This window comes from Lutjanus erythropterus, chromosome 17 (assembly GCF_056507025.1).
Source record: "Lutjanus erythropterus isolate fLutEry1 chromosome 17, fLutEry1.hap2, whole genome shotgun sequence".
Classification (NCBI taxonomy): Eukaryota; Metazoa; Chordata; class Actinopteri; order Lutjaniformes; family Lutjanidae; genus Lutjanus; species Lutjanus erythropterus.
In genome coordinates, this window is record NC_139333.1 from 23,084,717 (window position 1) to 23,112,085 (window position 27,369).

The 27,369-nt window shown below is 39.6% G+C and overlaps 1 protein-coding gene across 4 annotated transcripts; it reads right to left on the reverse strand.

Moving 5' to 3' along the window:
• Positions 1-9: 9 nt before the first annotated feature.
• On the reverse strand, positions 10-22,768 carry qki2 (QKI, KH domain containing, RNA binding 2). Of its 4 annotated transcripts, XM_084741588.1 has the most exons (9): positions 22,210-22,768; positions 16,830-16,978; positions 15,546-15,662; positions 10,020-10,163; positions 7,090-7,177; positions 6,579-6,863; positions 4,320-4,343; positions 3,596-3,670; positions 10-576 (listed from the first exon to the last, which is right to left on the reverse strand). In XM_084741588.1, the coding sequence occupies exons 1-9, from the start codon at positions 22,349-22,351 to the stop codon at positions 554-556; spliced, it is 1,047 nt and encodes a 348-aa protein (XP_084597714.1). In that variant the 5' UTR covers positions 22,352-22,768; the 3' UTR covers positions 10-553. The 4 variants fall into 4 exon arrangements, with proteins under 4 accessions (XP_084597714.1, XP_084597715.1, XP_084597716.1 ...); XM_084741589.1 differs by lacking the exon at positions 4,320-4,343 and having other exon boundaries at positions 3,596-3,673; XM_084741590.1 differs by lacking the exon at positions 4,320-4,343 and having other exon boundaries at positions 22,210-22,767.
• Positions 22,769-27,369: the final 4,601 nt, after the last annotated feature.

Consider the following 27,369-nt stretch of genomic DNA (forward strand, 5'->3'; position numbering starts at 1 on the left):
TACAAAATATCAACATATCTCCGTCAGTTTAGTGTTTATGGAGGATTTCAGTTACCATCATTATCAGTATAGTTACCATGTTATTAATAGAGTCAATATTATTATTATTGCATCACATGGACTCGGGGCAGGGCAGCTCAGAGAGACAGTTTGGCACAGCCAGGGATTTGTTTGGGAGCCCTTCACCAGTTTGGGGGCCCGTCCCCAGTGAAGTCTACTGGTTTCACATGGCAACAACTGTGACAGATTGGGATTGTGACTGTCGAATGGTTATAAAACATTCTCAGACTGGCTTTGGACTTTTTTTTTTTGTGAGGAAGGCACGTTTGGTAAAGTTTAGGTTAGGACTCGGTGATGGGCGGGGTCCTGAGGTTTATTCCAGTGATGGTTGTCGTCTGGTTGGTTGGTTAGACAGAAGCAGCCGGGGCTTGTTCCCAATGTGCCGGTCTGGTTGGCTGAGCTGAGGGAGTGGCAGGGCCGTGGGCCAATGAGCACGCCAGCGGGCAGAGATGGGTGGGTCATCAGTGGGCGGAAAGGTCAGAAGGTCAAGGGGTCATGGGTTAGTTGCCGTGGCAGCTAGAGTTAGACAGACAGAGACGGACAGACGTGGAAAGGAAACAAAAAGGGCACATAAAAGGGGACATAAAAAGAAAAAAAGATAGAAGAGAGATTAGTGTCAGCTAGTGGCGTCAGGATGACAACAAGGCAGATCTACTGCAGTCACACAGCATGAGGGGCACTACATAAGAGCTGCACAACACCTTCATGAGCCCTGCATAACCATTCAGAAGGGCTTACATCAACCACGGGGTGGTGATATAAGGAATGGCTGGTTAGTTGATGCTCATATGTGCTCATGAAGGTGTTTACAGGGTTAAATGTGAGGAGATGCCCCTCGTGTCATGTGACTGCTGCTATAGTGACACTACTCATGCTAGCTGGGCTACGTCTAGCACAGACAGACAGTGAAACCATGAGACAGAGAGGGAGACAGCATGGTTTCATGTGGGTGAGAGTGTGACCTTTAAGAAAAGTGTCCGGGCCTCAGAGATACTTTCACTCACTGACACGAAGAGCTATTTGTTTAGCAGCAGGCATAAGATCTGGATGATTAACAGTCGTGATTATTGATTATGGTTTGATCTTTTTGCTATGAGGTATTAGAAGAGCACCTACTGACTACGGTAAGCAAAGAGGCACCATAAGAGACAGTGATGAGAGGTTAAAAGATGGTGATTTTAGAGGAAACAAATTTAACAATAGACAGACTAACTACAAGAATTTAGAGGCTTTGGTTTTCTTTAGAGATGTTTTTCAATAGTCATCTTTATTGCCTTTTAGTGTTTTTTGTCCATCGTGTACAACAAGAGCACCACCGCTCACATACACACATATATTGTAGCTAGCTAGTCCATTTCTATTGCATAAAACAGTCACGAGGCCTGTGAATCGAGAGGGTCACCTCATCTTAAAGAGATAGTTTGGATTTTTTGAAGCAGAGTTGTATGACGTACTTATCAATAGTTGGTATATTACCTACAATGGATGGTCGACATGCTCGCGGTTTGAAGAAACAGCACTGGTACCAGTAGAGGAAGCTGAGCAATGTACTGGTGAGGACAGGGTCAGCAGCAAAATGTATTTTAGCCACTTAAAAAAATCAATATCAGTTTAAGTGTACACTATATTTAGAATATTTTCACCACTTTACAGACAGCCTTTTCTGATAGGAAACTACTGTTATTTAAGCTAAATATCACTCTCTCCAAACCAACCAAACTCCATTAGCAAAGTGGTGAAAATATTCTAAATATAGTGTACACTTAAACTGATATTGATTTTTTTAAGTGGCTAAAATGTATTTTGCTGCTGATTTTCAAGGCAACTTACTGCAATAGAGTTTTGAGTTTTATGGCCAGTTTTGAAAAAGTTTTACCAACTGCTAAACTTTTGTTCAGAAAATTTACTTTCCTTCTTTCGATACAATTTTTGAGTTTTGGAAACTCAATATTGAGTAAACTCAATTAAATGAGTTTACTCAATATTTTTAAATAAATATGTTATATATATATATATATTATGAATAAATATGTGAATAATGGTTAATATTTTAATATTTTAAATTCAAAAGCATTTAATTTTCAGGCAGCCAAATAATGGCAAATAAAGTTCACAGCTAACTGTGACAAATTTTTTGAGATACAGTTATTTTTGAGTTTCTAAAACTCAAAGATTCAAGTTTATCTAAAGAAGAGAAGTAAACTATCCCACCAAAAGATTATAGGTCAGCAAAACTTTAAAAAAAATTATCTCAAAACTTAAGAGTTTGAGTTGGGCTTGAAACTCAAAAATATTGTAGTATGTTGCCTTAAAATTTTGAGTTGTCTCAACTTGTTTTCTACAGAGTTCTCCTGCTCCCTCTCCAAACTGGGGGCATGTCGACCGACATCTACTGTACGTAACACACTGACTATGGATGAGTACCTCATACAACCCCACTTCAAATAAACCGAACTATCCCTTTAAATAGACAGAGCAAAACACTGCCTTCATTGCCACCTTCGCGGTGACTTAAACAGTAGTAGCTACACACCTTGAATAAAGTTTGAAGTTTACATGGAGACACTTCATCTATAAAAAGCATATCGTAAAAACAAAAATAAAAATTTACAAACTAAAAAAAACTAAAAAAAAAAAAAAAATACTACAAGTATTTCCAAGCGATCTTGTTCCATAAGCTTCATATAAGCACTTAAATCCTTAAAATCCCTATATACAAATTTATTTTGCAGCTAAATACATGGTAACAGCACCACTCTGGCTAGGAAATATATGAAAGATGTAAACAGCCCCAATGATAAAGTCCAGTGGGCGACTGATAAGACCACAAACAACAGTATTTCATACAAAAAGAGCTTGTAACACAGACCTCAGTAGTCATCACACGCTGTGTTTTTAGTAGTAAAGACCAAAGATCATATTTGAATTGAATGACCTTCAGAAAGAGACAATCACTGTTACTTTAAATGTCATATATTCATTGGGCACAACACAGGATTTAATTAATAATCATAAAAAAACATTTGTGGAAATCTACTGGAATGAAGTTGGGTATAAATAAAACTTCCCACAGTTATTTGTAGGGTCAAAAGTAGTAGTGAAAAGAGATAAACGACGACATTAAAAAAAAAAAAAAAAAAAAAAGTTTCTGAGAGAGGACTCCAAATCCAGAGTCACAAGGACCCGAGTCACATGAACGGAGCGATCCATTCTAATTGAGAGGGTCCCGGCCTGCAAGCCGTCCAGTTTATCTAACAGGCGAGCAAAGATAACCGCTGCAGCTGTCACCCTCTAACATGGTTCCTCCCAGTCTGCTCACTTATTTCACTTTCACTGCAACAAATACTGTTTCACATTTTTTTACACTGAGGCTGCTTCAGCGTGTGATCTTTTCGCCTGATACAGTTATTTCTCTTTTTAGGCATGCCGTATTACAGACACATGTAAACTGAGATTGGTCCATTGGTCTGCATGCACGCACACTAACACACACACATATACACATACACATAAAGTGGCTGGTGAGCTAACTAACCTCTGTCTGGGGTCACTACCCTTTGGTAAGGATGGATTCTCTTGTCGTGGCGTCGTACCTTAGTGGTCATGGCACCTGCTTAACAGCCATTGACAAAAATCGCCAAAACAGAACACAGAAGGTTACTCATCAGAAAAGACATCAAACAGTCCACCCATGGCACCAACATCAGTGAAACCAGGAATTTACACAAAGTGTTCAAGGCTGAGGGTGAAAATAAGTCTTCTAAGAGACAGAATTTTTGTTGTTTTGTGGTCTTCTGCTCTCTAAAGAAAAGATTAATCCAAACCACTAATTTCTCACTAAGCTTCACTAGTAGATTCAACTGTATCAGCTGTAAGCAAAGTCACTCTATAGCTCTGTGATTAAAATAAGCTTTAACATATATTAAATCACAAACAGCGGCGCTAAAATATCTATGGGTTCACTAAAATGTGTTAAAATTACAAGCGGAAGCTGAACTATTAAAAAAAGTTAAATAGCTGTCACACCACAACACTAGTCTGCTAATACAAAGAGGAAATTAACAGGAATGGACACTTGACTACAGAATGACTGTCGAGGAATCTGTCATCCTAAAGTATGAGCAAACTTTGAGTGTTTGCTCTGTGGGACAAGTATGTAGGGGAGGGGGAGGAGGGGAGGGGAGGGGTCTCTGCAAGCCAGTCCGTGTGTGTGCTAGGAAGGGTTGCTATCGCTTAGCCTTTGGTTGGGAAAGCCATACCTGCAAAAACACAGGGAGAAGGGACTGTTAGCCCAGAAATGAGCTTCAGCACGCAACTTTATATGTTCTGGATGTATTACAAGAGCTGGACATGGCTGCCAATTTGTCCCAGTGGCAAACTGTGGTGCTGCAACGAAATAAAAGAGTTCTGCTATCTGACCCCACGATAGCACAAAATATCAGGTTCCTAGTCGGTCAAGGTTGTAAGTAGTGCAAAACTTAAGGCTTGGCACGAGCTTGGTTATTTTCAAATACAATTTGTAAAGAAATGTCTCTGTTTTGTTGTCTGACAGTGCGTCCACACCGTTCCCATGCAAGGCCCTGCTCAATTAAAGTGGGGAAAGCAGAGTTTATATCTACCTTGACCCCATGGCTGACACAGAAACAAATAAGTGAAGGGAGATTGATAAGAGAAAGAACTGATGAATCACATTTTGAACATTATTGTCCATATTTGCAATTAACTGTGGAGGTGTCACGATTTCTAATCTAAATTGAAAACTGATAAATATCAAAAGCAAAATCAGGAATTCTCTCAACCTACACCTACTTGTGCTTGTCCGATGCATATCCGATAAAAAACAAAGAAAGTCAAAGACTGCACAGTGTGGCTTATCAGTAGCCTTCAGCTGCAGTTTTCTATCTTTTTAAAAAAGAATCTGAATATGTAAACAACAGCTGTCGGGGCATAAAATCAATGATCTGTTGATCTTACCAAATTTCAAGACTCACTGGTCTGACAGTGGAAAAGTCAGTGCTACAACAAATGTTTAAACTGAAAATCGATTTGTGAACTTAAAATCTTAAAATTCAAATCGAATCATGGATTTGGAGAATTTTGACACCCCTAATTATTGTCAGCTGGGAAAGCTACCGTGGCTTTTGGCCTGCAGGCTGACACTGTTGTTTGTTTTGTCAGCTGACAGTCACATGGTTGCTGCTGCTGGCTGATAGATTTCACTCCATTTAAACAGCCCTCGCTGTTACGTGTTAGGCGGCGCACCTGTGGAATGAAATGGAGCGAACTTCTGAACTAACTTCTGCGTCCATGTGTCATGTTTTCCAAGGAGATGCACACATCCCAGCTTCTCTCTTTCATGTCTCTCAGGTTGTCTTATTGTTATAGATGACTTTTAAATTTGAATGTGTGTGTGCTTTTATGTAACTCTACACTGCTGTTTGACAAGTCTCTCTTGTGAATGACATCATGTGCAAAAGTGAAATAAATAAATAAACAGGGAAAAAGAGAGAGTGTAGACCGATTGTTTTTTTTGTCCTGGCAAACTAATACTCTAGTTAGTAATGGATTAAATTTGGCTTTAAAACTTGCCAGAAACAGACACATTCAGCCAAGTCATATCTTGTATGTTCTGACAGAACAAGAGAAGATTTTTAAAGGTAACATGTTTGCATATGAAAACGTGTAAAATTAAGACATGAAGGTGTGCGTGCAAGTTCAAAATGTTTCAACTTGAGCAGAATTTTTTTGCTTATTCCAGGTGTTCTATGAATCTCCTTCATAGATGAACAGAGAAACAGTGCAGAGGCTGAGCTGAGCACAAACGCACCGGTGGCGAGCTTATATTTGTACAGTTGGCACACCGACTGTTTGGGGTGAATAAATAGAGACTGCAATCAAATTTGCAGTAATGACGTTAGACAACAAAAACTGCTTTTTTTTTCCTTTATAGTAGATGTAGGTACAAGTCTTGACCAGTGCCAGTGCAGAACTTTACATTGAACTTAAGTTATAAACCTGGTGACAGCTGAGTGGAAAAACGCCAATTCTAACTCTTTGCAATATGAATTTGTAGATCACAAAAGTTATAATATTTGTTTGTTGCACACTAAAAACCACAGGGTTAAACTTGGCCAAGTAAGGGGAAAATATAGCACCGGTGGGTTAATTCTACCCAGTACCAATGAATACCACCCAGCAGAAGGGTTGTTTTGATCCAGTAACTGAAAATAACACTGGGTCAAAATGCCCCACTGATACTGGGTCAGGTTAACCCAGTATGGCATCTGTTCTATGTTGATCTCACACTGGGTACATTTTCAATTCAATGCTTTTTATTTTTTTATGCACGCTGTCACCTCATAGTAAAGTCAATGGGGAAAAGTGGGCGGGGCCAGGGACAGAGACACTAATGTAAAGGTTTTTTGACGTATGCAGCTTTGTTTGGAGTCCAGGATCCAGTTCTCATAATACATCCATTGACTCTGTATGACAGTGATTAACTTTTCATTTTTAAATACCTAATACTCCAGTTGAGTCAATCGGGTATTCCAATATGGAGGGCGTGAGTGTGTAGGGATACTCGTAGGGTGTGTAGATGATTCCAGATTCGGGCCCTTGCTGCACCAGCGCCGGGTGCGGATTGCCTCCTGGTACGAGAGCTGAGCTCTGGATCTGACGAATCAGAGGCATGATGGTCGGTGTGGTGACGGGGGCGGGGTTACGCAGGGTCGGAGGCAGGACGGGCGTCGGGCCTGTGATGATCCGAGGCGCCTGAGGGGTCGCTAGAGGGAAGGCGGCGGTGGCTGCGCGGCGCACGAACATACAGTACAAAAATGCAAGTATGCGCACACCCACACGTGAGCGCACACACACACGTACAATAGACAGGGAAGAAGAGGAGAGGACAAACAGACTATTTAACAGCAGAAACAGAGGCATTGTTCATATATACAGTGGACTCCTGTACGAGACCCCTCCTTTGTCACCCACCAACCCTCCTCCACATGTTAAATATGATGTCATCCTTACGCGTCTTGACATTGGCGTCTCTGTAGGTCCCGTTGAGAATGGCCAGCTCCATCAACTGCATTTTCTTCAGGTTGTCCTCCCCCTCAGCCTACACAAACACACACAGACAGAGCAGCACAATCAGCTGACTTAGCGAGGGCTGTCATTCCGCCATTCGACGAGTGAATGAATTAATCTTTGTAAAAGTCAGGTCAAAAAGTCAGCAAATGTTACAGTATGCTAAAAAGATCTGCAACAACTAATGGATTTGTCCAGGCGTTTAATATATGGCATTAGGTATGATACAGGAGATCACATAGAATAGCCTAAATACATGTGATTTTGATAGTTCAGAGGGAATTTTACTGTTTTTCTGAATTTCCCAGAGTCAGAAACTACTAAATACTTTAGGACAGACATTTTTATGTGTACTTGATGTAGTCAGCAGTTATGTCAAGAAATATTAGGCTACCCTGGCTCAATTGTTGAGTGTCTAAGGGATCAAATAACATGATTATGATCCTATAGTCATCCAGGAATTGAGAAAAGTAAACACGTATATTATGAGTCTAAACTATTTGTCTGAAATAGAAAGAAATTAGTTACCAACAATTTTGATAAGTGATTTAGTCATTTAAAGCATTAAAGATGTCACTTTGGACTCTTTTTTTGTAAAGAGCATTTTCCACTTTTTTTTTCTTTCTGACATTTTCTAGGCTTAATCAGGGGTTTTCAAAGTGGGAGGCAGGTCTCTCAACTTAAAATTAGTTCCCCAGAATCAAAAACTAATAAATTACTTAGGGTAGCCTTTTTTATGTATTTGGCATAGCCTGAAGATATATATGTCAATGGTGATCAGTGTCTATGGGCAAAAATAACATAATCATGATACTATACACATTCAGGAATTGAGAGAAATTAAACATGCCTTTTTCCAAGATTTGTCTGAGCTGAGGCCTACAGTCTCAGACTTTGAAAACCGGTGGTTTAGTCTAACAAAATCAAATTAATTCCCAACTATTTTGACAGTTGATTAATCTTTTCAGTAATTTTTTGAGCAAAAATGTCAAATATTTGCTGGTTCCAGCTTCTTAAATGTAAGGATTTGACGTCTTTGTCATTTCTGATAATAATGAAGAGTCTTTGAATTTTTGGACTGTTGGCTGGACAAAATAAGCAATCTGAAGATGCCACTTTGGGCTCTGAGAAATTGTGATGAGCATTTTTCACAGTTGTTTGACATTTTATAGACTAAACAATAGGGTTAGAAATCTCTTAGCACCTGAATTTGATTTGATACCAATTCAGAGGGTTATGTTGCCATTTTAAAACAATTGCATCTTGATGCATCAAAATGTTTTATCCTTATACATGATTTTTTTCTCACTACTATTTGCAATGATCCATAATTAGTTAAGTCAGACAAAACTTTCAAACAGTGCAGCTCTCTGTTTCTATGAAGGTAAAGGGAAAAGGAGCCTGCACAAAATGCCTCTAGACACTAGCTTTTAAGTCAGGGTTCAACAGTCAGGTTGAATCCATCTGCAGTTTCTCACGCTGAGCTTTCCTCACAAAAAGTCAAGAAGTAGCCTCGCCAAGAGCCTAAACATGATGCACATTTATACATCCGTTACGTTTACGTTACACCATCCAATTGGCTCAACCTGATCTTACAAAATCGAATTGGGTTTTAAATGCTCTATTATTGACTTTTTTGCATAGAGACTTAATTTCTCAAGAGAAAATTGTGATTCATCTAAGAATCAATTTGTTTCTAAATCAATTTCCCAAACTCCTACTGAGTGATTTAATGATGAATCATGAAAACAATCAGCAGATGAATAATGATAATGAAAATAATCATTAGTTGCAGCCCTGATGCTGAAACAAATTCTGATTCAATTTAGATGTTTTCAGAAGGGAAAAAAGTCAAACTAAGTCTGACAGGGAGTTAACCAGACTTTGAACATTTCCACACTGCACCTCACAGGCCATATTCAGTGTCAAACATGCTCACTTCTTAGCTCCAGTTACGGGTCGGTGAAAAGCTTGACTGATTTACAGTCAGCCAGCAAGGTCGTCTGGGTTAAACTAACACATATCATTAACTTCACCCTCCACAAGCTTAGATTAACAGGTGTTCAGCTCCTGATTGCCTATAGACACTTCTCACATCCTTTCTACTTTTGGGTTTGGTTGGTGCTGTGCTTTGATTGGAGCGGAAGTGACGGCTGATTGCTGCAATAGAAATCCCCCTGCTGGTCTTTTCACTGTGTTTCTATTGTTGCAAATAATACCGAGGAGAAAAAGGGAAGGAGCCTTGTGATTTCAAAATATGTGCTTTTGTGATTGTATGTCAGAGAGGGGGATAATTTAGAGAGTCCAAGCATCTATATGTCTGTGTCTGTGCAACGTTCCTTTTTCTTTCCTATTTTTCATCATTTCTGTGCACATTTATGCATGTATGTGGGTCTGTAGGGGGGAAATAGGTGGGCCGGAGAATGTGAGAAATGTTGAGGAGTGCAATCAAAATGTCCTCTTGTGTGTGGACAACAAAAAAAAAAAAAGAAAACCCAGGGAGAAAGAGGAATACTGTAGCCAGTAGTTGGGAATGAAGTGAGTTGTGAACGAGTGAAAGGAGTGATGGAGTGGGGAGAACAAGTGAACAGACTCTCCATTCATTCCCTCAGCCTTTCAAACAACCCGGGGTTACCATGGAAACCCCTTTATGCGTGTTCCCTAATTACCCTAACCCCTTACACATACTCTCTCATACACACAGAGACACACACAAAAACACAAAAAAAGACACAAACACACACACACTTTTTGGACTGACAATCCCCTTCCCCCTTCCATGCATACCAACACAGTGAACTCTCATCCAGTCACACACAGTTTTTCCATCAGTCCACAACGTTTGACGCTGAGGGGTTCGGACTGATACTCACAGCGGGCACGAGAAGTTTCTTGACCTCGTTGATGGCCCGCTGGAGCTTGATCTTGGCCCGGTTGTGTGTGTCCTCCACTGTGATCAGGACGTGGAGGTCCTCACTGAGGTGCTCCCAGTTGGGCTTCCCTCGGTTCATCTCCTCCTGGAACACAAAACACATTTTAGGAGCCCTGTTTGAATGCACCACCACACATGCTCGCTCCATTGCTGCAGAGAGGGAACAGGATTTCACTTTTTCTTCTCGTTTTGGCTCGGCTTTTGGATTGGCCTCAAAACTACACACACACAAACACACAGACAAGGCTCAAGGTCGTTGTAATGCAGCTTTGGGAGCGTTATCAAGCTCCTGTTGCTCTTCACTGGGTACACAAGTTTGCTGTTGCATTTTCATTGCATTCTCTGTAACATTTCCCCGAATCACACTGTTATTTGCTTTTTCTTTTTTTTTTATCCCCACCGGGTGATCATGTAATTGTTTCTGTGTGTGTGTGTGAGTGAGTGTGTGCATGATCACTGCAACTTCAGCTTCTCCGCAGTTAACCTTGAATACTACTGGGCCAATCAGCTTAATTTTTTGTGCACGTTCATTATTATATGCTGAAGGACCTCTGTGATTCACAATTCTCGAAAAACCTTGAAAAAACCTTTTTAATGGCTTTAATGACTTTATGTTTTTATGGCAGGACGCATTATGTTTTCAGGTCAACCCATTCTTTTGAACGCCGTATCTCAAGAACGCCTTGAGGGAATTTCTTCAAACTTGGCACAAATGTTCACTTGGACTCAAAGATGAACTGATTAAATTTGGGTGGTCAAAGGTCAAGGTCACTATGACCATATGTCCATCCTGTTCTCATGAATATGATATCTCAAGAATGCTTTGAGGGAATTTCTTCATAACAGCATTTTCCAAACTTTTAAGACTTTGTACAAACTGTTTTGGATAACAAATAGATATAAAACATACCACACACATGCTGGATTGGCTGCTTTCCTCTGTTCAGATCACTGCAATATTTGTTTTGGGGATTTATTTCAAATTCATCAGACAAATTAAAGTCTGTTTGGGTTCTAGGAACTTATGACAGACATTATTTTTAGCCACGTAAGACACAAGGTTTAAAGAATGCTAATGTCTGCGGTTTGGTCTGTCATTCTTTCACTTTGAACCAGACTGAAATGTGTCAGTAAATTCTCAGTCTATTGTTATGAAATTGAGGTTAGTTAGTCATAGATGACATATGAATTAGTTAAGTTAAGATCAATAATAAAGTCAAAATTTTAGTTTACGAATAAATACCCGCAAAACCGATGGCGTCCGCTTCAGCTGTACTTTGAGTTTAGTGCTACTAGTAAATGTTAACATGCTAACTCGCTTAAGTGAGATGTGACCTGTTAGCGTTGTCATTACTTAAATTAGCATTAAGCTAAAAGCACTGCTGTGTGAAAAATCACAAGTCAACACACTCTGGGAAATTAGGTTTTTGCTTTCTTGCTGAGAGTTAAATGACAAGATTGATCCAACTCTCAAATCCATCCATTAAAGGGAAAATTCACCACTTTTTATGGTGATGTCCAGTCAGTCTTGATGGCAAATGTAGTCAACTGAAGCAATTAATTTCTCAGTGTTTTACTAACTGACAATAGCTTTAGGTGAGTTTGGTGACACAAAGCAACATAGGGATGGGTGTCAAAAGCCTGCATGCAATGCATCCTGGTACATGTAGGCATATAGCAATGAAGTGATATAGCAGCACTGAGGAATTTGACTGCATTTACCATCAACACCAACTGGACATCCTTTAAATATAAAACAACATGAGACAGTTAGCTTAGCTTAGCATAAACACTGAAAGCAGCTAGCCTGACTCTGCCCAGTGGTTACAAAATACACCTTACAGCATCTCTAAAGCTTACTAACAAATTTTCAGTGATTTGTACAAAAAACCCAAAGTGTCAAAATGACACTTTGGGTTTTTTGTGTGGAAATGACTGGGGGCTGCCAGTATAGTCCTTTAGAGATGGTAGTCAGATGGTGGAAAAGCTTTAGAAACTCCCTCCCACCACATCACTCTAAGATTCAGGCCTCTGTTTCTGTTACTTTCCGAAAAACTGTCAGTCTGACATTCACACCCACTTCCCACTGTGATTGGCCAGCTGTGTGAAGATGAGAAAGTAAGCTGGGTGGGAACTTTGTTCTTAAACTCTCCTTTTACAATCTTGATACAACTATAAGCCACTTCTTATGGGAACAACTGAGTGTAATCACACAAAGTCTTCAGGGAGGTCTGTCTCCTGAAAATGTGTACCTTTATCTTTGTATTTAAACAATATGACACCCCCTTTGAGTTTGGCTGTTTGGTACAACAGCAAACACCTAGGCTAGCTGTTACCCCCTGTATTTCCTTTCATCTTCATGCTAAGCAACGCTAGCACCTGGCTGTAGCTTACTTTTTAATTGACAGATGTGAGAGCCATCTTGATCGTCTCATCTAACTCTCAGCAAGAAAGCAAATACATGTGACCAAAAATGCTGTACCATTCCTTTAAAGGGTGACTCCATCTGCATATTTTCTGGTGACACAAATTATTGCGCTGATGCCCTCCCCTCCCTCAAAACCCAGGGGGTTTATATGTAGCAGTGTCATCATGCAGAAACCTACATCAGGTCACGCTGGATCTTGTTTTCACAAGGGCTTGGGAAAAATAGCATTTTGAGGCTAATACATATATGCCTCAACCAAAATTAGATTTTTCAGATTTTAATGTATAGAGAACACTATTAGAAAGCTACAGAGCAACATAAAAACCTAAAAAACAAAAAGAAAATAATGGACCTGCCCTTTAAGTAAAGCTTTACACAGCTGTATCAGTAGAGTGTTTACATTTTATAGCCTAAACAACCAGCTAATGAAAAAATCTTAGATTAATCTTTAATGAAAATAACCGATAGTTGCAGCCGCAGTAAAAACTGAAATGATGAAGTCTTCATCTCAGTATTGTGCTGCTGGGACATTGTATCCTCTGTGGATGTTTTGTCAAGTGAGATGTATCATTTTGAAAAACACCAAAAGTCAACATCTTTCTCTCCTCTCCCCCTGTTGCCTCCCACTGTGTCTCTGTTTTCCTTCCTCTCTGTCTCTCTGTGTGTGTCTCTCTGTGTGTGTGTGTGTGTGTGTGTGTGTGTGTGTGTGTGTGTGTGTGTGTGTGTGTATGTACGTCTCTCTCTCTGAGGGGCGTGCGGGGTAGGGAATGTTCTGGAGAGAGAGGGTGGGTTGGAATGCTGGACTTGCTCCACCTGCCGTTTGGAAAGCTTGAGCCGACCGACTCCGTCCAACAGCAAACACCAGGGGAGAGGAAGGGAGAACAGATGGACCGAACACCAGGACAGGAGAGAAAAACTAAGCACCAAAAAGTCATTCGGAGAGGATAGATAGATAGATAGATAGATAGATAGATAGATAGATGGATAGATAGATAGATAGATAGATAGATAGATAGATAGATAGATAGATAGATAGATAGATAGATAGATAGCTAGATAGATAGATAGATAGATAGATAGATAGATAGATAGAAATGAATTGCTATTGCATTTGCTATTGCATGTTTGGTGTTGACAGGACAGCGTTTTTGGATGTAGCAGCACTTATCTACAGGTCCAATACACTCCATATTCGTATTTATCATTTTCCAAACATTTCCCATGTATTTTTCACAGCCTGCAGGCTACTATTGGACTCCATTCGAGTCAAAGCTGTTGCAAGTCCTCTCAAATGCATCCGAACATCCTGTCCTCATTTATTTTTGTCAGTTTTGTTATTACTGAGCATCTCAAAATAAGATAATTTTGAAGCACAGTTAGAATGTAACTTTGACAATAATGAAAGTGCAAATAATGTTCAGTGTCATGGATTACTTCTCTAAACCAAAGCTGAAAACTAATGGAAATCAATGGTTGCCCACTTATTGAGAAAAGTATAAAAAGCTATTTAAGGGAACAGACTGAAAATTTACAGAACACACTGTTGTACATGTATGAAACATTTTATATGTATGGTAGATTCTTATCGGTTGGCTGGCCTCTCCTTGGCAAATAAATTCTAGCTGTAACAGCAGGACTGTCTCAGTATGAGAGGATTGTGCTCGGAGCACAGCATTACATTAAATGGGTCAAACACACAACCTAATGACACTGCTATCATGGCGTTATGCTGGATGGGGAGACAGAATGTGTATATTGCATTGCACTTACTCAAATGTGCTAAATTACTTATATTTTCTCAAAGCATTTATAGCTAGTTTAATCAGCTAGTGGGCTAAGCTAACATTTGCCAAGTCTCTTGTAGAACTGTGCCCAGAGATTGCTGTGCCTACATGACTGACCAATGGGGTTTCTTTGTTTGATGACCAGGCAATAAAAGTGCACATAGAAACTGAAGTGTGTCTGCCCTTTGTCTCACATAACACAACACAGACTGATTTAGTGCTTACATTTACTTGCTTTCTTGCAGACTTAGATGAGAAAATTGTTACCACTCTCTTGTCTGTACGGTAAACTTTAGGCGTCAGCAGCAGGTTAGCTTAGCTTAGCATAAAGACTGGAAACAGGCAGAGACAGCTCATTTGGCTCTGTTGGAAGGTAAAAAAAATCTGTCTAGTGCAGTGACTTCCTGAGTCTCTGGTTATGACAATGTTCCTCAAACTGTGTGGAGTGCGCCACTGGTGGGGCATGGAGCCACTGACCAGGGGAAAAATATGGAGTGAAACTAATTTGAATTAATATTTATTCGTTCATTATCTGCAACTGCTTGACGGGTCGTGGGTGGCTGGAGCTGCCAGCCCCCAAGCTGGCTGGGGGATTCAAACTCTCTTCAAACTTTTTTGCTGTGCAGAAACCATGCTAACCATTGCACCACAGTGCCACCCATTAACATTTGTGTAGGAAAAATAAACAAACAAAAGTCTGCAGTGCTATTTTGCTGACCTTTATTTCACTCAACTTGCATACTTTTTTATTAGCTGCTCCCCCTGTCATTGTTTTCTTAATATTTTTGGGAGCTTTTATGCCCGTTATCGTGTAGGACAGCCGAAGATATGACAGGAAAGGGGACGAGAAAGTAGTGGAATGACATGCAGTTAAGGGCTGTAGGCAGGAGTTGAACCCTCAGCTGCTGCAGAGGACTCACAGCCACTGTGCATGGGGCGAACACTCTACCAGCTGAGTGTGGGGCAAACATACACTTTTTTTCAACTTCTGAGAGGGGGCATGCCAGAAAGAGTTTGAGAACCACCATGTCAAGACACTGAGGATTTTGTAACTTGTGGCAAGGGCCAGGTCAGCTGTTTCACAATCCAGTTTTTATGCTAAGTCAACTGTCTCCTTGTTCTAGCTTCAATCTTCAATCAAACTTCTCACCTAACTCTGTGCAGTGTATCTCACACTATTCAAACAGAAAATGAGATTAACCATGTAAGAATGTGTCTTATTTGTTTGTTTTTTAGTGTGTACGAATGTGTATACCTTCTTCTTGTCTCTCATGGAGCCCTTTCCTCGCACCATGATCTTGCAGCCGGTCTCTGCCTCCAGCTGTTTGGCCGTCAATCCACGAGGACCCAGGATCCTCCCTACAAAGTTAAACTATACAAAAGAGCAAAACACACACTGATAATAAAAAAAACAGGCCTGAAGGAAGACAGACACATTTGACAACACAAACTCAAACTGTCTTTTTTCACAATGAGTGTGTATTTGCATGTGCCGTGGGTGAGTGTGCCTTTGAGGTTTGTGCATCTGTGATGTGTTTGTGTTACTAAGAGAGACAAAAATAGCTCATTATATGGGTGCTGGCTAGTGCTGGTGGCATGACAGGACAGCGCCGTTCTCTTAACCTTATCTGTCACTAAGACTGAGTGATTAACTAGACAGCTGCCCCTCTGTGTGTATGTGTGTCTGTGTGATTCTTTGCCAGTATCCCTCTGTGTCTCTGCTTTGCTCATATCATTTGTCCAGTCCCTTCCTACTTTTTTTTGACTCCGGTGAAGTGACTTTAACCTAATGTTCACTTCAGTAACTGTTGCAACATATTCGCTGCGGCCTCTGCGATGACCCTAGCACACTCACACAAATGCAGATAGAGGAACTGCTTGCTCTCTAAATTTAACCTTGATCTCAACCGTTTTGCAACTCACTCCTGTGTGTGTGTGTGTGTGTGTGTGTGTGTGTGTGTGTCCTGTTAGTCTTCTGTCATGTGAGTGAGGACAGCCTGTCATTGTATTCGGTGATTGGCGAGCTGATGCATGGAGAAAATCATGTGAGCCATTCAATCTGGATCAACGCAACTCATATTGAAGTGCTTAACTGTACTTGGCGTGAGCAGGGACGTGCTGGATGGCAAAGTCTCTTCACTGCAGTGCACTTGTCTTTGTATTTGTGAGAAATACTTAATCCACCTTTTTAAGCTCTTATAAAGATTTATGGTGTAAACTTGTGGCTGAAAATTGAGGGGATTTATATCAGTATATCGCTTTTTTTGAATAAACAAAACTGATTCATTTTTATTGTATTGGAAACACTGGCCAGGGGTCATTATTCATTTATTTTTACATCTAGATGACATCACTGGGTGTGAGTAGAGATGATCTCAGAATGAAATCGGCTTTTAGATAAAAGGTAAAGGCAAAGCGCCCCTGTGATTAAGAGCCTTGGTGACTATCTGGCTGTAACTAAAAGGAGATAAAGTGACAACGGTAAAAAGTAAACAGAAACTCCTCTAAAAGGTCAAAGGTCATGGTTTTAAGCACTCACGTCGGGGTACTCTTTGACAGGCACGTAGAGCTTCTCCTGCAGCTGAGCCACAGGGCCGATAGCTTCAGGAAGCTCTTCCATGTCCCGCCCGTTGAACATGCCACCGTTCACTGTGTCGTTGTACATGTCCTTGCGTACCCTGCCGATTTCTGTGAGACAGGGGAAGACAGACACAGAACAGAAAGAGGGGGTAAAGTTGAGCAAATTTAACTGAGGACATCCAGGAAAATGTCAATCTGGGATGGCAAGTGTCACGTTTCTTCACACGTCCGTTTCTTGGGATGATGACTCACTGTCACCAGAATTATAGCAGACAGAGTGTTACAGCAGACAGTCAGACAATCAGACAGACAGACAGGGAAGGAGGGCAAGGAGGCAGTCACAAGCATTCTGCACCACAATGTAGAATCTAACCACTGAATGCTTTGCAATCAGGCCTCCTCTATTACTCACAATTTCTCTCTTTCTATTTCTTTCCAATACACACACTGTTCCACCTTTCACTGTGTAATATTGTAAAGAAAAACCATACATGTTCATGTACGTCACAGTGACCTACACCCACTTGTGTTTACTGTATGACGCTCTAGTGTAGGACAGTTGTTCAACAACCACACAGACAAGGAAACTTAATTCTTAGAATGCAATGCAAGAGATTATTTTTAGTACTGACTAATCTGCAGATGCAATTCAATAAATCTTTTAGACTATAAAATGCCAAAAAAATGCAAATTCAGTCCAAATACAGTCCAAAACCCCAAAACTATTCATTTACAATTACAAATGAGAAAGAAAAGCATCAAATTCTTACATTTAAGAAGCTAGAACCAGCAAATGTTGGACATTTTTGCCTGAAAAATTAGTGACATGATTAATTGATTATCACATTTTCTTTCCATTGAGTAATCACTGCAGCTTTATTTTCAATTATTTGATAATTCTTCTGGTCTATAAAATACCCCAAAAGTGAAAAATGCTTTTATGTGTCTTGAGACTCATTTTTCTGTCAGATGAACAGCCCCGAACCCAAACACTATCAGTTTACACTGATATAAAACAGAGAAAAGCAGCAAAATTCTCACACAGGAGAAATTGCAAACAGAAGCAATTCTGTTTAAAAATTACTGCTTAAACTGTCAACTTTTTGGCTTAGGTTTGGTGCAGAAGCACCATCATAAATGAGACAATGTTTGTCTGCCTGTCTGCTTGTTTAGTGTTGTCTCAATGACCGATGCTAGCCTCTGATGCCTTTGTAATGACACGCTAGCACAATAATAACTGACTACTGCATCACACAAACACACACACACAGACCCCCAGCTTGAACTCAGACACAGACACACACATACACACACGCCTTGAGGCACAAATATCATCTGACCTAAGCAGGCTGACAGGCATGTCTCCCTGCTCTGAGAGTGATAAGTCTGACCGTAATAACTACAGTAGGACGCTATAATTACAGCCACAGCTACAGTGACAATGATGATCCCCTAATAACCCATTCTGACCTGACCTGACCAAAAGTGACTATTAAAAAACACACACATACACAAACAAATCTGCACAGACAAGCAGAGCTTCAACTGAAACAGGGAGCAACTTGCTGGAGTAAAATGAGAAGTGAGACAAGAACAACACAGTTGAACGAGTGCAAGATAAAGGGGGTAGCTGCAGAAGGCCTTATCTTAACACTTAGACCTGTCATTGGTTTATATATAGACCAGACGCGGCCACAGTGTTTCCAAATATGCAACAAACATGCACCCTGACAATATGTGTGACTGGCAGGCTTTCTTATTACCCCTGCACAAACTTTCTGGTGCTGTGCCCTTGTCCACATTACTCAAGCAGAAGATACAGCCAGGCTGAAAATGAGCACGGTACAATGCCTTTCATTCTGACGTGGGTGTCACATTATCATGTGTGAGCGATGAATGTGCTCGGCTGTCAGTCTTCAACATGAACACACAACTAAAGATGTTAAGTTGACCTGTTTGTCAGGCTCTAGAGGTCGTCTGCTTTGAGCGCAACCTTGCTGCGTCATGAGACTTGTCAAAGAGCACCAAGTCAGGTCCTTGGTGATCCTGATGTGCAGCAACAGAACCAACAACAGGCCTTGGAAGCTTGTGGCAAATGTTGGAAAGTCATATTCAAAAAGGTGACACAAGTAGGGCTGCAGCTATTCACTGATCTGTCGTTTATTTTCTTGATGAATTGATTGATTGTTTGGTCCATAAAATGTTGATCCCTGTTTCCCAAAGTCTAAACTGACATCCTCAAATATCTTGTTTTGTCCACAACCCAAAGATATTTAGTTAACTGTCAAAGAGCACTAAAGAAGGCAGAAAATCTCATTTAAGAAGCTGAAATCAGAGAATTGTGACATTCTAACACAACTAATGACTTAATCAGTTACTCGTTGCAGCTCTGGATATTAGTGACATTCAAAAGATAATAAATTATGGTTTTATTGTTATGTCAAAACTGCTTGCAAAAATGTAAAATACCAACCAGTATAGCTACGATTATTAGTTGATTAATTGATTAGTTGACCAAAAGAAAATTAGTTGCCAACCCAGGGTTCCATGCAGCTTTTTTTGCACTTGCCAGGTCGGGCAAGTGGGTCACAAATCAGCTTCCCCAAAGTCCATTTAAACTTGCCTGTGTACACATCAGCTTATTTATTAGCAGTTATCAAATAACAACAAAGATCAAATTAATTGTCATGTTTAATCCAGGGCTGTAATGTCTATAAAATGTCAGAAAATGCTGAAAAATGTTCATCCCGTCCGAGGTGATGTCTTTAAATGTCTTTCTGTGTCGGTCTATAACCCGAAGATGTTCAGTTTAAAGCTGAAAACAGAATTTTCCGCCATTTTTGCAGGAAAATTGCTATAATCATTAATTGTTAATCAAAATAGTTTGATGGGTTTTGCCACTTTCCCCATTGGGCACTTGAGTTGCTGGATTTACTTGCCTGGCATGACATTTTCCTTGACCCTGCAACTATTTTGATAATTGATTAATCGTTTCAGTCACTTTCAAACAAAAATGTCAAACATTTGGTGGTTCCAGCTTCCTATGCTTAAGGGCTTGTTCCTTTTCTTTGACATTTATGACAGTAAATTTATAACAGTCTTTGGGTTTTGAACCATTGGTTGGACAAAAGAAGCAGTTTGAGGATGTCACTTTGGGCTCTGGGAAATTAAAAAGAGAATTTTTTGCCTTTTTTTTCACATTTTACAGACTAAATTAATCAGTAATAAAAATAATCATTAATTGCAGCCCGTCAACAAGTGAAGGTCAGCTGGTCAGCTGCACAGACAGACAGCATGTAAGCAGCCTCAAATCAAACATTTTACACAGTAACATGCTCCTGCTCCTGCTCAGGGATGGGCTGCAGCATTCACATAAGCCTGCGCATTAGGTCACTGGGAAAGACTAACAACTGTCTGTTTGTTCCCATCACCAACTGCCCGTGTGTGTGTGTGAGTGTGTGTGTGTGTGTGTGTGTGTGTGTGTGTGTGTGTGTCTATGTGAGAGAGACAGAAAGCTCATCTGCTGCTCTCAACAAATTAGAAATGTGACTGAAGACAAACGACACATCCTATTTACAAGTCAGGTTTTAGAGCAACTTACGATTCAAGATTTATTGTGAATTAACAAAATATTTGATTAATAATTAAGACCCAACCAATACCTGATTTTTAGGGCCGATAATGAAATTAAGGAGTAAAAATATTCTGATAATCGTTTATCTGCTGATATTGCATGTATTTATAAAACACAGACACGTAAAAAAGGCAGGATATCTTACCGTTTAAAAACGGACTTTATTAGAGATGCAAAGATTGTTTGATTAGTTGTCAACTATTAAGTTAATTGGCAACTATTCTGATAACTGAATTGATCTGGAGTAATTTTTTAAGGGGAAAAAAGTCAAAATTCTCTGATTTCAGTGTCACAAATTAATGTTTTCTGGTTTCTTTCCTCGTCTTTGACAGTTAACAGAACATCTGTTGGGTTGTGGACAAAACAAAACATTTAAGGATTTCACCTTGGGCACCTTAATCAACAACCAATATAATCGTTAACTGCAGCCCCAAACTTTATTGTCCAAAATGCTATCAGCTCACTGAGACAGTAAACTTTTACTGGTAATTTTACTAATTATATATAACTATAAATAAACACAAAAAAACAGAAAAAGAACAATATGCATCTATAAAATAAACTTGAATTAAAGGTAGAGTAAGTAGGATTTGTCAGTGGCTGCAATATAGTTAATTGTTGAGTCTCAGGACATCAAATACTAACACTTTGGGTAAAGCCTGATCGGTCAGAACTGATCAGTCAGCCACCCGATATTGGCCTAGCACAGCTAAATCATATGTCGGTATTGGCATGTATGTTGTGTGGTATTTTTTTTTCCAGAATAGGATTAAGATTTTTGTTTTATAGGCAGTATATTCATAGTTAGGATTTTTTTTACTCCCAAATAGTGGCATTGATATTGGCCCCAAAAATCGTCTGGCCCTGGGTTTTGGGCTGGAATGGTGTCCCGAGCGGAGCAAAATAATGAGAAAATAAGACGTTACAGGTGAAGGGCGGGGTCTCTGCAGATGCAGGCACCACCACTCACTTCTGATGGGTTTGTTGTTTGTTTGAGAAAAATCCTGCGTAGTTTTCCTTTAAGAAAAACTATCAAACATACATTAAATGCAGTATTTAAAACTAAAAGTAAATCAATACATGAAATATGCATTTCTCTCTGTCTAAAAAAAAGAGTTTTCCCATCAGTGTGTGATCAGACAACCGAAATAGCTGCGAGAGGCCAATATCGGCCAATATCCAAAAATCCTCCAGAGATTTCCTTTAAGAAAAACAAGCAAATTTACAGAAAATACAGCTTTTACAAACAAACAACAAAACAAATAAAAACAATATGCAATATGCATTATGTTGTCTAAAAAAGAAAAAAGTTTTCATATCGGTGTGTTATCAGACAGCCAATATAGCTGCTAGAAGCCGTTATCGGCCCATAATATCGGCCAATTAATATATCTGTCTGGCTCTAATTTATAACCACGGCTTTCTGAAGGAATTCAACGAAAATAAAGTAATTAAATAAGTAATCATTAGCATCTTTCAGTGCTGGCTGGATGACATTACTGTCAGGTTTCCATGGAGATATGGAGGAATTCCTCCAGTTAATCACTATTCAATAAAGTGACTCAATAACGGTTACTAACGGTTATTAACACTGACTGTTAAACTCAACGAGTCTGGCAAAGAAAACATGGACTATTTTCCTCTGTAAGTTAGTGTGCCAAGTGTTTAACATTCCCTCGAGTGGAGGGGTTGTTAGCCGGGTTACCTTCATCCAACAGCCGCTCCAGATGCGTGAAGATGCCGCTGAAGTTGGGCAGGGAGCTCATCACCTTCCTGTCGTTCATCAGCTGCATTAGATAGTCCGGGTTGGACTTGGGTCGCTCCTTCACCTCTGTCTCCCCGACCATGGCTTATGCTTCAGCAGTAGACTGACCTCGCTGAGTCGAGAAACTTATGGGAGAAATTTTAAAAAAGACACGCCCCGACGAGCGATGCGAGGACCCCAGGGGATTCCACCGGCCGACCGCGACCCGCTGACCGCCTCGAACTCAAACCTCAGCCCCGGGTAAGTCGACTCTCCTTCGGTTAACGTTTCGTGTGTGCGCCCGGTTCCCCCTCCTCTGTCCGGCTCTCTCCAGACTTTGAAAAAAGTTCCTTTTCGGGGGGAGTTTGGCTCTGTTTCGCACTTTAGCCGACACTTTCACCGACTCCACGCACTTCTCCAGCCGTTAAATCTCTACCATCAACTGGTGTCCTCCGCCCCGGCTGCTCCGCTGTGTCGGTATTCTCTATCATATGATTACAGTACAGCAGCAGCACGACGGGACTGACGGGAGCGCGCCGCGCGTCACCGCCCTCAGAGAGGAGGGGAGGGCTCGTGCTCGTCTCCTCAGCTCAGCAGCCCCCTCGAGCCCCCGCCTGTCTCTGACACACACATACACACACACACACACCCTACGCCCACAGTATAACAATATAACACATAGGTATGTACACCTGTTCTGCAACAGTTACTGTCCATCACTTGTCCTCCTGTGAAGTGTGTTTGTGTCCAAGTGTCCTCAAGAACTGGACTCTACTAATACTAATAAACTGAAAAATTGTTTGACCAACTTAAAAAAAACTTAAATTGGTAGCATAATTATGTTATATATTATGTTATATGAACATAATTGCTTTAGATCAGATGTACTTAATAATCTCATTACTTTCAAATCAAAAGTTTGCATGTATACAATTTGATGTCATCTTAAAAGTTTCAAATTTTCCAACTCAATTATTTGCTTTACCTAAAAATAAAATCCTGCTCCTTAACAACCTAATAGTATGGTTTCAGAGAAAGTACTTTTTAATTGTAACTATAGTATAACTATATATATGTATATGTTAGCATGACTTAACGACGGCTGTTTTCCTTCAGTGAGTTTACAATTTAATAAATCCAGGTGGACCATTTTACGTCTAACATAATACATTATTTGATCACAAAATAGAAATTTCCTCCTTATTTCTGAGTCATCAGGAGAAAATGATGGCTCAACAACTGTGGGGAAAAAATCTGTAACAGACGTAGACGTCATGGTGTCAGATGCACAGTACTAAGAAAAACCAAACGGACATGCTTTTGCTAAAATAAGAACAAGAAGTTGAGAGAACAGGATGTAATTTCCTTTTTTTCAAATTCAAGGTACTTTACATGAGTAACTTTATACTATATCTCAGAGGCAAATATTATACTTCATAATGACCTACTTAGTTACTAGTTATTTTTTCAGATTACAGCTGTTCATCCCCTTTCCCCTTTATGAGTTGAGAAACTTCCCCTGTTTCTTAAGCTAAATAAACTATTTTAAACCCCCTCTGACATTTCAAGAAAAGTATTTTCTGAGTTCATAAGAAGTTGACTTTTTTGAGATACATGGTTCTCACAGGACAGAAATACTACAAACATATGATGGTCTTATAGAATAGCATGCATCGCTATAGATTAAACTACACAGCAGTATATAAAGTAGGTCAAATAAGCTCAACCATCTAAAGCAGGAAAATGAAAATAACACATTAATGCACCAGTATTTCAATCCAGTACAGACAGGGATCATTTTCATAGAATGAATGACTCATACTTTAAGTACATTTTTTTCATCTTATGATACTTAAGCAAGGTTTTGAATGAAAGACTTTTACTTGTACTTAAGTATTTTCATAGTGAGGTATTAGTACTTTTACTGAAGTAAAGTATCTGAATACTTCTTCTGCTACTGCCTGTAGGCAGTACTTCCATTCTACTAAATTTAGCAAGTAAATGTTGCACTTTTACTACACTACATTTATTTGACAGCAACTAGACTACCTATTATCAGTGATGGAGAAAATATCCATATCTTCTACTTAAGTAAAGGTATCAATACTACCAATTACAAGTAAGAGTCTTGCATTCAAGTTATATGAAATATATTTGCATTGTGTATTAAATCATTCCTGTAGCTGACCCCCTCCACAGATAAATCTGAGAGGTCATGATATGGGACAAGGAAGAAGGAAAAACAGAAAACAAAAAGTGTGTATTCATTATTAAGATCTTTCTCTAACCTGTGCTTTTATTCTGAAATATTACATATTTCTTCCTCTGTTGGGCCTCGAACAGTTATTTTAATCAAACAATCTGAGAAGTTTAGAGGAAGAATGTCTCTTTGGTGAAACTGCTAACTCAAGTCAGTTTTATTTATAGGGTTAAATCATTTTCATCTGTAGGAGGTCAGACCGTACTCTTTGTAATATTATTTAAAGACACCCAACAGCTCCCACCATGAGCAAGCACTGGGAGACAGCGGTGAGGAAAAACTCCCTTTGAAGACGCAGAAACCTCATGAGGAACCGGACTCTGGGTGGGCGGCCATCTGCTTCGACTGGTTGTTTTGAGAGAGAAACTCAACTAACAACTCACAGACTTTTGAAATGTGATGAGGGGCCCTTAATCTGAAAGATAACATTGTGTCGGGGCTCAAACACAGTCAAAGTTTTTGAACAACATTTCCCAGATATATAAATGAGTCTTTTATATTATTATATATATTAATTAAATTTTTATTTTAAGTTTTTTAAATTTTATATCACTTTTTAAAAACTTGTAGGCTATTTTATTCATTTTTATTAATTATCTGTATGTTCTATGTGTGTGCATTAAACAGTACAATATAAAGTAGGTTTTAATGTAGGTCTACAAGCACCTGAAAATTGTACTGAAATAAAACACTTGACCATCACTGACAATTATTTTTATTATTAATTGATCTGTTGACTGTCATTAATGTTGGAAAAGTGTGAAAATCTTCTAAAAATATTGAAATTAAAATGATATAAAACATCAACGTTCTTTTACTCTTTCTGTTTAAAAGTGACTGTTTAAGTGGTTAAGTTTTTAGCACAGGTTTGTTGCAGTCTTCTCTGTTTATTGACTAACGGACTAAACAGCTAATTGTTTCATTAGATTAAACTACACCACAGTATCAGGAGCAGTTGACATTAGCTCCAACCCTGACCACACTGAAGTTCCATCGATGATATAATCATGGAGACTCTTTGCTATTTGTCTAAATAATGAGACATTTTACTTTTGGCACTTTAATTACATTTTGCTGAGAAAACGTATATAATTCTTGCATAAACGTTGTTTTGTCAAGTCGAAGAGTCTAAAACTTATATTGAATATTAAAATTTCAGTGATAGAAAACAGAGAAAAGCTGCAAAATTTTCAAACTGGAGAAGCTGAAGAGAGACATATTTCTGACTGCTTAAATTATGACGTTTTTGTATTAGGTTTGGTCTTTTCTGTTTATTGACTAATCAACTAATAAACAAATTATTTTTATAGATGAAATTATCCAGCAGTTTATGGAGTAGTTAACATTAGGTCAACCTTGACCACACTGAAGTACTATCAATGATACAATGATAAAATAATATAATATAACAGTGGCAGGGGCCGTTTTTCTACATAACCAAACCGTTACTTTCAACACTTTAAGTACGTTTTGCTGATAATCCTTCTGTACTTTTACTTCAGGTTTAAAATACAAGACCGTTACGTGCGATGGGGTTTATTTCTACATGTCTTACAGCTTCTTTTAGTGAAGTAAATGATCTGAATACCTCCTACACACAGATTGAAACTCTGCCCTCTGTTCACACCCTCCACATTCAGGACTTTTGTCAAAGGATCCTGAAATAATAAGAAGGTGTGATCATGTGTGCACCGGGTCTCTCTGGGTGGCTCCTGCTGCTGCTCAGATGTTATTGCTGAAGGAACAGATAGGTGCGAGGGTCTAAACTTAACTTGCTGTAAATCACACACATGTGCACCCACACACACACAGGCGACACAATGTGTGTGCCCATGCATGCCTCGACTTAAGCCTTTTGTCAGGCGCTGCATGCTGGCCTCCCACCTGGTTTCTCTCCTCTGTCCACTGTTACACACACACAGAGTGTGTTTTTCGCCTTGTAAGACTAAACTTATGATTGAGGCTGGGTGGGAAGCTGTGTGTGTGTATGTGTGTGCGCATGTGTGTGTGTGTTGAAGCAGCAGGAATTGTAATGGGGCAGCAGCAGCAGTGTTGGTAATGGCTGGTCAGCTGGTATGGCGAGTATTCAGGGCGGGGGCAGTGCATTGTCCTCTCATAGCTCCAACAATGCCCCTCTGAGCAGGCCACACATCTACCAGTCACGGGCCTCTCTCTGCCTCTGTCTCTGCTTTTCTTTCTGTCTGCCATATTTATTCAGCACCATAGTGAAGTGCAGAGTGAGATGTGATACGCAGCACCGGGCCTGACCTCTGCCTGACACGTCAAGGTCAAACGCTAACCCCGGTTAATATTAGAGCACGTGTCACTCAAACACATCGCACCTTGCATGTTCATTATCGCTTTAAATGATTAATAAATGCATAGGATGTTGCATAAATTCATCCCTGCTGCTTCTTCATGCATAATGAATAGTTCACATTAGTTAATTAAGTCACATTCTGGATGTATAGCTGGCTGTTTAAATTTCCTGTATGATCTCATCGACTACATTCATCTGTTTACTCATATATTCCATTTATCATTCTAGTTTCTACTTTGATTGATCTAGTGTCTGACAAAAACTAACTGGCAACAACTTTAAACATTTAAATAATCTATTACATAAAAACACCAAACTTTCTGTTTCCAGCTCCTTAAATATGAGGATTTGTTGGGTTTTTTTCTTTTAATTAATTCTAAATTTAAATGACCAGTGTGCAGGATTTAGTGGCATCTAGCAGTGAGCTTGCAGACTGAAAATACCTCACCCTCCCCTAACAAGCATGTAGGAGAACCTATGGTGCACTGCTGCATCCTACAAAACCACGCCCATCTGACAGAACAGTAATCAGCAACAGTTT